A 13,783-nucleotide genomic window follows, 5' to 3' on the forward strand; every position below is an offset into this window, starting at 1 on the left:
TCAAGGCATACAATTACACATAACTATAAGTATGTAGAATTTGTTAACAGAAATGCTGGCAAGGGGCAATAGTGGTCACCCCAGAATAGATAGATGCCCAGCTGAACTTAATTTCAAAATCTTATTGTTTTGTATGCATGTTATGGATGCAAAAACTGTTTTACCAATGATATCTCAGGGATATGAGAAATTACTTTATTTATAAGATAATTTGAAAGAAATTTCATGACTTCATTTTGGATTTTTTTTAAATATCATATTATTGTTAAGTTCATGTTAATTATATGAAGAAACACCACTTATAATTCTTTTGTGTCAGTCCTTCGCTGTTTAATGCACAATAAGCATATCTACGCGGTTCAATTCAAACTTGATATGCGCAAACATGGCAAAAGTGGCCCAACACGTTTTCTGGATGATTTAATTAATCGGACATAACTTTTGAACCCAAGCTAGTAAAGAAACCAACTAAACGTCTATTTTTAGCCAAGATATTACTGATTGCATTGCATATAACATTTATGCCATAACGCTTTTAGTTTTTTCCTGAGAAGTCAAAATGCAATTGTACAAATTTTATTGTTACACCCTGTAGTACGACAGACGCATCAGAAAATGATAATAAACAACATGCTGAAAATTGATCCAGTTTCACATTTATTTTAATCAGATTCTATATCTTCGCTGGGCAGAAAAGACCTCTAATTATGGTCTATCGGGGTGGGATGACTAGTGTGAGTGTGTTTGAAGGGGTGTGTGAGTGTGTTTGAGGGTATGTAAATTGTGTTTGTAAATGAGGTGTGAATGGGTTGTTAATGTATTCTTTATTTCACACACTATTTTCCTTCAACAAAGTATCTGCTACTTAATTCGTTTTCTTTTGTTATTCTAATGTTATTTCGACTGCAACCCCCACGATCAGCGTCTGAGACCAACTCAATATCTGCAGATCTAATGGCTGGATTTTGATCAAAAGAAAAAGGTATACCTATAGATGTGATTTTGACGTTCTTAATCCGAGGCAGTGTGACTAATACATCATATACCAGCCCTAACCAGTTGTTCTCATTACATTGTCTGGATTGATCGACTGCAAAGTTTTCAAGCGTGGCATGATAACGCAGTGACAATAAACTACTACCATCATAATTTCCAGACCTCAATTCTAATGATTTGAGTTTCTTAAGATGCGTTCCAATAAGAGTAACTACTGATGACGTCACCAATGGTCCTTCCAGTTCCAGTGTTTCTAGATTTAATAATTCCGGTATCATTCTGTCAAAAGCTTCACATGAATAACTGTTATGTATTAGAGCCAACTGTTTTAAATGTGACCAGTGCATGATACTGTACAATATTTCGTCAGTGGTAGTGAAGTAGGCGGAATTCACCAATCTGAAAGAAGTCAACGATGTCAAAGATCCTAGTGAAGCAGAAACTGACTGGCTACATCTTGTTCCACAGTCAAATAATTCCAATACACGTAAACTTATCATTCGCGTAAGTACCTTCATCGCTTCTGAGGATAGTGTGATATTATTTAGTCTTAACTTTCGCAAATGAGAATATTTTTCCAAACATGATATAAGTCGTTCGCATCGTAAACTCGTATATACATCTCGTACACCCACAGGACATTTAAGACCCAAACTTTCAAGTTTTGGTGGAAGATAAAGTTGTTCATCAAGATCTTCCCGTTTTAGCATTAAATGTTTAAACTCTATATTCACAAAGTCAAGTGTGCGTAAATGAGGACAGTTCATACGCAGAAACGTCATAATCTTCTCGCTTACTACTGTCAGATAAATTTCTTCCAGACTTGCACCGGCATAGAGATTCAGGAAATTTAACACATCATCTTCGTTCTTCGGAAAACGCCACTCATTACCGAATTCTTGATATACGAAACGTGTCTTTTTGTCTTTTGATACAAAGCGCCTGTAACGCCTTGCAGATTCATTCATCTTTCTGATTGGACCCTTGTCGTTGAAATTGATGACAGACCAGGATTGATGACTTTTGAGAATATGACACCATCGTTTATTCACCCTGCAATGTAATGTGAATGGGTGATAAAACTGTATTTACTAGTTTAAGAATGGAGAAAAGCATAAATTGTTAATAAAGATTAGGGATTATATAATATATGTGTAGGCCTACATATCATAGAATTAAAACCAGAGAACACGGACTCCCTATACCGCCTCGTACATTAACGCTGGCAGCTATGGGGGAAATGGGGGGGGTTATTCAAGTACTTGCTGACAGTAGGCGGAAAAGAATGAAAACAGTTCTGCGTTCATATGTTAACGTTTGCCTCAAGCGCATTCTGATCGAAACCGAATACCCCCAACTGTTGCTTTATGCGAGTGTTGTGACGATTATTTTGGCCCAAATTAATATTCATGAACATTCCTGCCATAAAATATTTGGCATGCAAGCTGGAGTGATTTGTGTATCCCCGCCTATCTATGACGTTGTGGTGTCGTCTATTGTTATTTATTTAACCATTTAGGTTGGTCTGTTATAAACACGAATCAACGCGATAATTGCATGCTGTATACACCATGAACTGGCATAGTAATTGTTCGGGGGCAACTCAACTCAGACCTTACCCAGTTTCCCAAATAAAAATAAATCTCGTTATAACACATGTATCAAGTCCTGGTTCTTTGGTTTTAATTCTGTAGTACTTACTCATATATTTTAATGCCATAAAGTTTGCGAACTGCTTTGTTTTGAGTGCGCTGGAGTTCGGTGGTATGAGTTTCGGTGATGTAAGTCTTGTAGGACAATCACATAAAAAGTGACACCTAAATTGCCTAACTTTTGTAAATGGTATTATTTTGTTATTAAATTACCTCATTGCCATAAGTTTATCATAGAGAGATAAGTAGTTGAAGATAATCAGCAATACGTCTATATTCAGCATGCTAATCAGTCCATCAGGTTGGTCAGCAAGTGACATTTCATCCAGTGATACAGTAGCCATCGCTTTGGAAAAACAATAGAGAGTGGAAAAATACGATATTTCATATCATTAAGTTGATCAGATTTGGTTATTGCTTCCATATATGGAAGGTGCAGTCATTCCCAGGCCATCATCGAGTCAAAAGATCCATGACATGTGTTATTTCATACGCATTTGCGACCTGTGATTTGCGTTAAAGTAAATCATCCCAAATATGGAATTTGGCATACTGCTTGTTCTAGTCACGCACTTGTTTTCTTCGACAACGAGTGAGACATGTAACCCAGATCTTCCCAACCTTTCTTCTTTTATGACCCAAATCTCATTATAAAAATTGGCGTGACCCACACCATAATAATACAAATGATGTTACTAAAAGAATGTGATGTGTGTGCTTGCTTATTTGCAGTAAGTCGATATTCGGTAGTTCAGGGCAAACCGGCTTCGTATTGATACGAAGATGCAAAAGGGACAAGTAAAATTATTCACTGCTTGAGCAACGAGTTCAAGAGTTCTGCAGTGGTGTAGCGACGTGGGGAAGGGGCCTGTGCCCTGGGAGCCACACTTTGGGGCGCCGAATTGAACAATTCAGCATAGATTCTGCACCCCCTCCAAGCGTTTTTCTCAAAAATTATAGCACATTGGTGACAAGTAAGATATGTATATTATAGGGGCAAGGACTACAACTACTGCACTGGAAATTTTATTTCAGCGCAGACAACTGTTTCGGAGTTACAGTCAAAAATGAGGGAAAACCAATATTTGATCAATAAATCAATAACTATTTGTTTTGAGTTGCTGAATTTTCAGTACAGTAGTTGTATTCCTTGCCCCTATACTATACATATCTTACTTGTCACCAATGTGCTATAATTTTTGAGAAAATGCAAACATAGGCACAAAATTGGCCAGGGGTGTAGTACCCCTTAAACTCATATAAAACATTTATAAAATGTTTTCATAACTTTTATGTATAAGCCGACATTTATATGCTATTAGAACGCTTTGAGCAAAACCAAAACGCGTTTATAACACGTTTATAAACGTTTTGAAATATTAATTTGTGTATGTTCTATGTTAATATTTCTTTATTGAGCAATATAATATGCAGGCTAACAGTTGTTACATACATGTATCAAGGTATGATCCAAAAACTTTGAAAACAGTCATAAATAGAATGAGTACATTATGTTCGCATAAATTCCCCGGATATAATTCCCATTGTTCAAAATTTGCTTTCGTTTCACCAAGTCCAGGAAGTAAACATTAAACGTGTCTGTTGTGCGTATTTATTTGAGTGCTAACAAAATCTATTTAAAACAAAACCGAGACTACCAAACGTATACTTTGTAATCGACATATTGCTTCAATCGTGGTCAATTTTTCGTAAAATTGAAGTAACACAATTGATGATTTTAACGCATACAAAACACACTTACCTGACCATAGAATGTCCTCAGCCTTATTTTTATAAAATGGAGGAAGTAGAAAGATTAATACCATACAAGTAATACACCTTCCGGACGTTCCGGTTGTAAAGTACACATGCAATGTATGACTAGCTAATCACAAACAGTATATCAAGTTCAAGATAACGGGCAGGATACAAGCTCGGTTCACCTTTAATTTAAAGTAGCATTATATTTAGGAGCTGTGCAATAATTATGAGCCATCCCGGTGGGTAAAATTTCGGCCTGCCAGCTTCCCATCTCGGCCTGCCAAAAAAAAAAATCTTTGCCCCCCCCCCCTTTACACATGCCAAAATGTTTGGATCCCAATTTGTAAACCTTAAATGGTCTAGATACACGTGGCGAGTACAGCAAGCATGAAAATTTGCATATTTCAGCGTTTCCGTACTGTTTTCGTAAGCCTTTTTAGAGCGTTTTATTTATATTTTTATCTAACCACTAACGAGGAGCTTTCTGTCTGTATATATGTCTTTACTCTCAAGTGGGTTGGCAGAAATATAAGTGGGTTATGGTCAGGGGAGTGAGTTGGCAGCAATATGGCTAAGTGGGTTATAAGGTCAGGGGAGTGAAACTAAAACAATTCACTGAATTACTTCTATGTTCAACTACAGTTGTATTTTGTTTATCCCTATCAAGTTACTATTCACACAAGTATGGCCAGTTTTATGCAGGTGCACCCCTATGGTTCCGAAATTACACGACTTCTCAGATTTAATAGACTGAAAGAAATTACTATTTTGCATGATGCATTCATTGCACAATTATATTCTTAATTGTGACATTGTTTTATAAGTTGCTCCGATCAACTCGGGGAAAATGATCAGGTCAAAATTAAAATTACTCCCCTCGGCATGTAACTCGGGGAAAATGATCCCCGACACTTGACGACACCGCAAAGGTCATCCGGGGTCAAACGTCAGGTCAAATTTAAAGTTGATCCGATCGGCCTTTAACTCGGGGAAAATGATCCCTGACACTTGGGGAGTATCAAATCGCAACGGTCATCCGAGGTCAAAGGTCAGGTTAAATTTATAGTTGCTCTGATCGGGCTGCAACTTGCGGAAAATGATCGTTGACACTTGGGGTGTAAGAAACCGTAAAAATTATCTGAGGTCAAAGGTCAAGTTATATTTAGAATCGCATTTTCCGGACATCTGTAAGGAGTACGGGACTCAAATTCGGTCATGAACAAACATTATGCCCAGGGACCCCATTTTGCAGGGGTCACTGCAGATACCTCCAAAACACCAACACGCCCCACCCAGGTTTGTGGTATATAACTGCAATGTGGCTCTAGTATAATATGTTTTTGACGACGTTTTTACAAAGCACTCTGAAATTCACGCTATAAACACAAGATATAGAAACAATCTCATCATACCTCGATTCAAGAAAGTTGTTGTGAGAAATTTATTAATATATGCAGGTATAAAGCTTTGGAATGCTATTGATTCTGGTATCAATTGCTCGTCATCAGTGAAGCAATTCCGGAAAAAAGTATAAACATCATCTTATGCAAAACTATTCTTAATTGGTTTTCTTTTACCAATACATACAGTTTTTTTCTATCATGTGTACTTTATCAATATTTTGGTCACTAATTTCATTAATTTACTTTCAATAATTAGTATTTGACATGTGTATTTGTTTTTGTTTTGTTTTTCTTTAAATGTTCAACATAGGATATGTCATTGATGGACATGACAGTTTAGTTGGTTGGACTTGGCATCTCCTGTCGTCTACCAACCTGCTGCCATGTCAAATAAATGCCATATACCTGTATCAAGGGTTACAGAGCAACAGGCCTCCGGGCCTTAACTGTAAATCCTTCACTCATCGTTGTATCATCGTTGTATCTCGAGGGCCCCTGTGGAAAGCAGTGCTTGCACTGATCAGGGTTTACCCTCGTTAAAGATGTCATTAAATAAATTAAATAAAATGCATTTCCATTGTTTATTATAATGTATTATTCTTTATAATGTATTATTCTGATGTATTATTCTTGTATCATGTAATGAGTGAAAAGATAATAATCAATCTAAATCTAAATCTAATCTAAATCTAAAAGGAGCCTCATGAACATGTGCCAAATTGCCCCCCCATTTTAACCTTCCACCAGACTCATATTTTTGGACACCCCCTCCTTAGCTTCAGGTTGGGAAGCATTGAAATCACTTTTATTTTTTCTTTCTTTCACGATTACTTCAAATGGACAATTTGCTCGCTTCCGTTCCTTTGTTTAAGTTTATTCCCTCCATCCTCTCCAGGATTTACACCTATACTTCAAAATACAATCCAGAACCTCATTTAGAGAAAGTAAATATCGAAAAACAGCGAAGTATCATAGTTCGGCAGACGCATCAGTAAATGACTATAAACAACATGTTGAAAATTGATCTATCAATCCCGCTCGTCAAATCAAATATGCATAGGCTATTTTCAAAATGAATTACTCTATCGAAAATACCTTCATTGACATTTTCATTACTGAGCATTTGTAATATTAATATCCTTTCATTTTACATGCTGCCGACAAAGACATCGGCATGGTATTGCAAGTGATTGAGGTAATTGAATATTAAGTTAATCTATTTATATTGAAGGTCCAATTGTAATCTAAACTACCTGTTATAATAAGTTGCAATGTACGAGAGGTCAGTAATGAGATGTGCCAGGATATTGACTGTTATATTGAGATATGAAAGTTCTTTGGATGAATAAAGTGGCCAATTGCCCTAGGAAATGCATTTAAAAAAACCTGTTAAAAGTGTATGTAATAGCATTTGCTTCCTTTACAAGAACAGTGATGTAATGTTCTGATAGAGCAGCCTTTCGCCAAAAGCCATTTTGGTATCATTTACGTTACTGGTGTTTTGACGATGTATGCGCGCACCACAATAAGGACTTATGGTTTATGGACTTACTGAATTTATGTAAGTTACAGATCTGAAGTAGCGAAAGTGTTATGTAGTATTATGGTAAAAACAACGATTTTATTTTGGCCGTTCTTTTTACAGTATCATGTCCCTTTAAAATCTCCAAAACACGAGTACGAATCAGCTTCAGCATCCGGGGCACCTTCCTCGCAAGCTCGTCTCCGCAGGTTGGTCAGCGATATTTGACAGTTGCCAACGTGGAGTGACGTTTTTCTCCTAAAATAGCCCCTTGTGTAAGGTATTTTCCATATAGTTAGATTTTCCAGCCTTTATGCTGGTTTCATACTTTTTGCCGCTAACCGGCGTGACGTTTCATCATGCCGCTTGCACTTGTCTGCAAGCGGAGCGCCCACCGCTGATTGAGCGGCAGCGGCATGACTCTGAAAGCCACTGTTGCCGCTCACCACCACTCAAAAGTCGTATTTTGTTCTCATGGATACAGAGCGTCACCGTCCCGAGTTGACTTGGATTCAACTCCCAGCGATGCTGCCGCTTGGGCAAAGAGGTGAATTAGTGATCGATATATCGGCTTGCAGCTGGTCACCGCTAGCGTATCTGGTGGACTGCGCAGTGAAGCAAAATCATCTTCAGAGCGGCATAGCGGCAAGCAACAGGAAAGTATGAAACCATCATTATTCGCCTAACTCGATCACTTAATCACACGGTACGTAAAATATGAAGACAAGTTAGACAAGGTGGTCAATTGTGGGTTTAGTGCACACTCTTTCATGATTTCTTTCAGGCCAACGGGTGGTGGTATTTTTTTTTTCGGGAACATTGCATCATAGTTTCCATAAAACCAGATTTTACCAGAATACCTATAAACGAAATTTACATAATGTAGTTTTTTATTTCAATGTAATTGGTTCCGTCTTATTAAATACAAGTCAAATTAAATTATTTGTTGCGAAATATATGGTAAGTTAAAATTATTTGTTGAGAAAATTTGGGCAACTTTGACTTTTGACCCATACACAAAAAGCAAATCGACCTGTGACCTTTTGTGTCCCATAACTTCTCAACGATAAGTCGTATACGTACAAACATTACATTTCTGGGTCCGCGGGCCAGACGCACAAGTTGACATGTTTGAAAGTGTCCTTGAAATAAAATTAAATTTTGCCCCATATACGATGGGGTCATTTAAGGGGGTCTTTTTGAGGGTCGCGGTCCACATTGCTTGGCAGACAGCAGATTCGAGTTCAGCATACCCAAATTAACAAAAATAATCTGGTTGCCAACTTTTACGCAAACTTGCTGCTAAGAACACGATTTTTCCAAAATAGAACCAGTCTATTATAATGTACTACGTTTGGAAATCGCAATCTCTCTAATACCCACTTCAACTCCTAACGTTTGCTGTGATTCCAATTATCTTATTTAACTAATGACAAACATAATGTATAGTACGGAAGCGTATAAGTGCCACGACTTGGCAAGATAATGTCGACTTATTATCAGCATTATGTCAACATGACGTTATAATTTCTCTCGCAAAGACAACTTACAAAAACAAAAAACAAACGCAGGGCTACAAAGAACCACAAACCGCGAAATATGGATATCCAACAAGCTTACACTACCTCCCCCCCCCCCCCCCCCCGATAGAGAGCAGGGCTTGAATAATGAGGGAAATTGAAACCACAAACCTCGAAAGAACGCCAACAACTGCTGCTCAATAGAGATAACCAACTAGATTGGCCTGCAAGGCTATAACGAACCACACACCGCGAAATTTGGATATCCAACAAATTAAAACCACAAACAGCGAAAGATCGCCAACAACCGCCGCTCAATAGGGATATCCAGCTATATTGCCCCTCAGAGCTGCAAAGAACCACACACCGTGATATTTGGATATCCAACTAGATTGCCCTGCAGGGCTACTAAGAACCACACACCGCGAAAAATGGTTATCCATCCAGCTTAAGCTATAAATTAGCTCCCGATAGAGAGCAGGGCTTGAAGAATGAGGGAAATTAAAACCACAAACCGCGAAAGACGGCCAACAACCGCTAAATAGAGATATTCAACTAGTTTCGCCCGCAGAGCTATAACGAACAACAAACCTCAAAATTTGGATATCCAACTAGATTGCCCCGCATGCCTACAAAGAATCAAACCGCGAAATATGGATATCCAGCAAATTAAAACCACAAACCGCGAAAGACCACCAACAACCACCGCTCAATAGGGATGTCCAGCTATATTGCCCCTCTGGGCTGCAAGGAACAACACTCCGTAAAATGTGGATATCCAACAAGCTAAAGCTATAAATTAACCTGCGATAGAGGGCAGGGCTTGAAGAATGAGGGAAATAAAAACCACAGACCGCAAAAGACCACCACCAACCGCCGCTAAATAGGGATATCCTAGATTGCCCCGCATGGCTACAACGAACCACAAACCGCAAAATTTGGATATCCAACCGTATTGCCCCGCAGGGCTACAAGGAGCCACAAACATTAAAACATAATTTTCTTGCCAAGTCATGGCACTTAGACGCTTCCGTAGTATAAGCCTAGCTATATACATACGCGCATTTACTAGTTCCAACTTGAAGTAATTCGGACTGACTCGCTGGAATTGTCAACATTGGGTATGTGCTGTTCATATTTTCATTTTCTTAGTTGCCTTCAATAATTAAAGTATATTAAAATGTGTATTGATCATTATGTATCCTTATTAACCTTATACTATAGTCACGTGGTAGCTGTGAAAAGCAAGTTTTAAAAATAAACGACTAATCAAGTTTAATTAAATTATTTATTGTCACAAATCAAGTATAACATAATTTCAAATATATTTTTTTCGTTTTCTAGTTTTGTGGAGTACTTCGTAACCTGATGACTTTCCCAAGCTTGGACATGCTTGGCTATATTCATCAAAAGAAAGGAACTCAAGAATCCAAATAATATGTAGTTCATGCTGAAATGGCTTATGGTTTTCTTGAAGTCATAGGTCAAATATTATGGGTCACAGAAATATGTCACTGTGAACTTTTTCAATTCAAACATCCAGCTCATGATAAAAACTTATTTTTAACACAAATTTTGTCTCAATATAGTATGATGTAATATTTTTGTTTACAGATATAAAATATGCATTTGCCCTCTATTATTCAAAGCGAAAATTAAGATTGCAGTCATTTTGCTTTTGAAGTTATGGCTACTTTAATAATTGACATTTTGGGTAGTAAAAGTCACATAAAACACTATCGCTTTTCAAACATACCAGCCGGATTTAACAGATAGAGGAGACTCTAACCTGGCTGGCACCTTTGTCCAAAAATGTTGCACGTGACCCTATGCAGCCACAAAATGGCCTCTCTACTACATGTACAGGGTGTCCCCAAAAAAGAGGCCCCTCATTGCGCCCTCTTTTTCGCCTATTTCTGAAAGAGTGAAAAACGGATATATTTCTTTAAAAGGGCATATCTTCAAAAGTTATGAGCCGATTAAAATAATTGTTTCGGTTTAATAAAGCTAACGGGTAAAGGCTTCTTTACATACCAACATATACTTGATAAACTTTTCTAAAATAGGGGAAAAAGAGGTCGCAATGAGGGCCTCTTTTTTTGGACACCCTGTACATGTATTACAACATCTTACTACTGTCTGTTCAATTAGCTTAGATTCTTGTATTTTTAAGATATTTGAAAAACTAAAAAGTTGTGGTCAAAGTCATCAAAGAAAAGTGTTAGCACAGCCTTAGACCCGATGTGATGTATACTTGTCAAATTCCAAAGTTCAATTTGAAACCCCATTTCTTTTCAATTTTGGTCTTTTGCCGCGATATTTTTATAAATTTTTATTCGATCATCCGCATCAGGAAGTATTGTCCATCAAAATAGCTCAATTTGCCTGTACATCGGAGATAGGTCAAACTATACTTTTTATGACTCATAATGAATCTATTTATTTATTTTATAATGAGTGGAATACAATTAGATGTTTTTTGGTTTTGTTTTTAGCAATTAGCATTTCCCCCGACTTCCTTTTTTCTCCTTTTTTGATATGTTATTCTGGAGAGTGCTTAGAGATACTACCAAGCAAAAACATTGGTATTCCAATTTTGTCTAGGTGTACCCGGGCATTTTACTTAAATTATTGTAAATACACAGTAGGAAGACACATACTCAAATGACGGCAGCAAAGGAGATCGCATCACAATACAATTCATTTTAAATGGGGCGCATCATTGGATTGATGGAAGCAGGTCTGTTGATGAAGGCTGTAGCCCGGAAAACCAAACATACAAGGGGAAGTCAACTACTACATTTTGTTGGAATCGTTACATCACAAATAACAAACCAGACGAATTCCACTGATGAACCATTAAATCAGATTAAATATCTTCACTGGGCAAAATGTGTGCTGGCGTGAGTATGTTTGATGGTATGTGGGTTGTGTTTGTAAATGGGTGTGTGGATAAGATAATTTTATTATTTATTTTACAGAGACTTTTTCCTTCGGGCAAAGTATATTCTACTTGATTCATTTTCTCTTTCTATATCATTTCGACTGCAACCTCCGCTTTCCGCATGTCCCCCCAATCCTCCCCAGGATTCACACCCAATCAACTCAATATCTGCAGATCTAATGACTGGGTATGCACTTAGATCAAGAGAATAAGGGTAACATATAGATGTGATTTTGACGTTCTTAATCCGAGGCATTGTGACTAATATATCATACACTTGCCCTAACCAATTCTTATGAAATTCTCGCAATTGCTCGACTGCAAAGTTTTCAAGCGTGACGTGATAACGCAGTGACAATAAACTATCGCCATCATACTTTCCAGACCCTAATTCTAATGATTTGAGTTTCTTAAGATGAGTTCCAATAAGAGTAGCCACTGATGACGTCACGGATGGTCCTTCCAGTTCCAGTGTTTCCAAATTTAATAAATGGGGTATCATTCTGTCAATCGCATCACTTGAACAACCTGCATATATTATAGCCAAATGTTTTAAATGTCACCAGTGCCTGACACTGTACAATAATAATAATAATAATAATAATAATAATAAGGCATTTATAGAGCGCAAGTAACAAGGTCTCAGTGCGCTTTACAGTAAACTCTTACTCTACAACAGCAAAATAGATATATAAAATACACAGAGAGCATTTTTAAAATCTTACACTACAGAAATTTATCCTGGACAAAAGTGATATAATACGCAAGAGCAATATATACATAAGTCATGCAAGTAAGAACATAATAAAAAAAACAAGCTAAAAACAGATAAAAAGTCAGAGTCCAGATGGCCAGCATCGACACGATTGCACCCAAAAAAACACATGAATTAAACTTGCAGGTATTTCACAGAAAATAAATGAGTTTTTAGCCGCGTCTTGAAGACTGTTACAGTTGGTGAAGAGCGAACAGTGAAAGGCAGATTGTTCCAAAGGGTGGGAGCAGCAGTAGCGAAGGCTCTATCACCATAGTATTTGGTGGATGACTTGCGAGTATAATCTAGAAGCAGTTTGGATGACGACCGGGTATTGTAACTAGGCTTGTATAGCAAGATGTTTTCAGCGATGTAAACAGGCGACATGCCGTGAACAGCCTTATAGGTGAGGAGAAGCAGTTTGTATATTGTTCTTTCATGTATAGGGAGCCAATGGAGTGTTTTGAGAACAGGAGTGATGTGTTCATGACGCGATATCCTGGCAACAAGTCTAGCGGCAGTGTTTTGCACTCGCTGGAGCCTGTTTAATAATTCGTCAGCGGTAGTGAAATAGAAGGATTTTACCAATCTGAAAGAAGTTAACGATGTCAAAGATCCTAGTAGATAAAATTTCACCCACTTGTCCGCGCCAATTTGTTCTACAGTCAAATAATTCCAACATACGTAAACTTGTCATTCCTGTAAGGACCTTCATCGCTTCTAAGGAAAGTGTGACATTATGTAGTCTTAACTTTTGCAATACAGTAATTCGTAAGTAGCTGTATACATATCGTATACCCGAAAGAGAGTATAAACCCAAACTTTGAAGTTTTGGTGGGAGATACAGTTTTTCGTGAAGATCTATAGCTTTCAGTATGAGCATTAAATGTTTAAACTCTAGTCAAGTCAAGTCAAGTGTGCGTAAATGAGGACAGTTCAAACGTAGGAACGTCATAATCTTCTTGCTGACTACAGTCAGATAAATTTCTTCCAGACTTCAGGAAATTTAACACATCACCTTCGTTCTTCGGGAATTGCCACTCATTACCGAATTCTTTATATACGAAACATGTCTTGTTGTCTTTTGAAACAAATCGCCTGTAACGTCTAACAGATTCGTTGACTTTTTTTCTGATTGGACCTTTGTCGTTGAAATTGATGACAGTCCAGGATTGATGACTTTTGAGAATATGACACCATCAGGACACCATTGCAGGGTGAATAAACGATG

The 13,783-nt window shown here is 37.6% G+C and overlaps 1 protein-coding gene across 1 annotated transcript; it reads right to left on the reverse strand.

The window, feature by feature from the left end:
• Positions 1-598: 598 nt before the first annotated feature.
• Positions 599-3,583, reverse strand: LOC140162106 (uncharacterized). The gene is made up of 2 exons (XM_072185386.1): positions 2,862-3,583; positions 599-2,049 (listed from the first exon to the last, which is right to left on the reverse strand). The coding sequence occupies exons 1-2, from the start codon at positions 2,990-2,992 to the stop codon at positions 837-839; spliced, it is 1,344 nt and encodes a 447-aa protein (XP_072041487.1). The 5' UTR covers positions 2,993-3,583; the 3' UTR covers positions 599-836.
• Between the last annotated feature and the right edge of the window lie 10,200 nt (positions 3,584-13,783).

Source organism: Amphiura filiformis, chromosome 10 (genome assembly GCF_039555335.1).
Source record: "Amphiura filiformis chromosome 10, Afil_fr2py, whole genome shotgun sequence".
NCBI lineage: Eukaryota > Metazoa > Echinodermata > Ophiuroidea > Amphilepidida > Amphiuridae > Amphiura > Amphiura filiformis.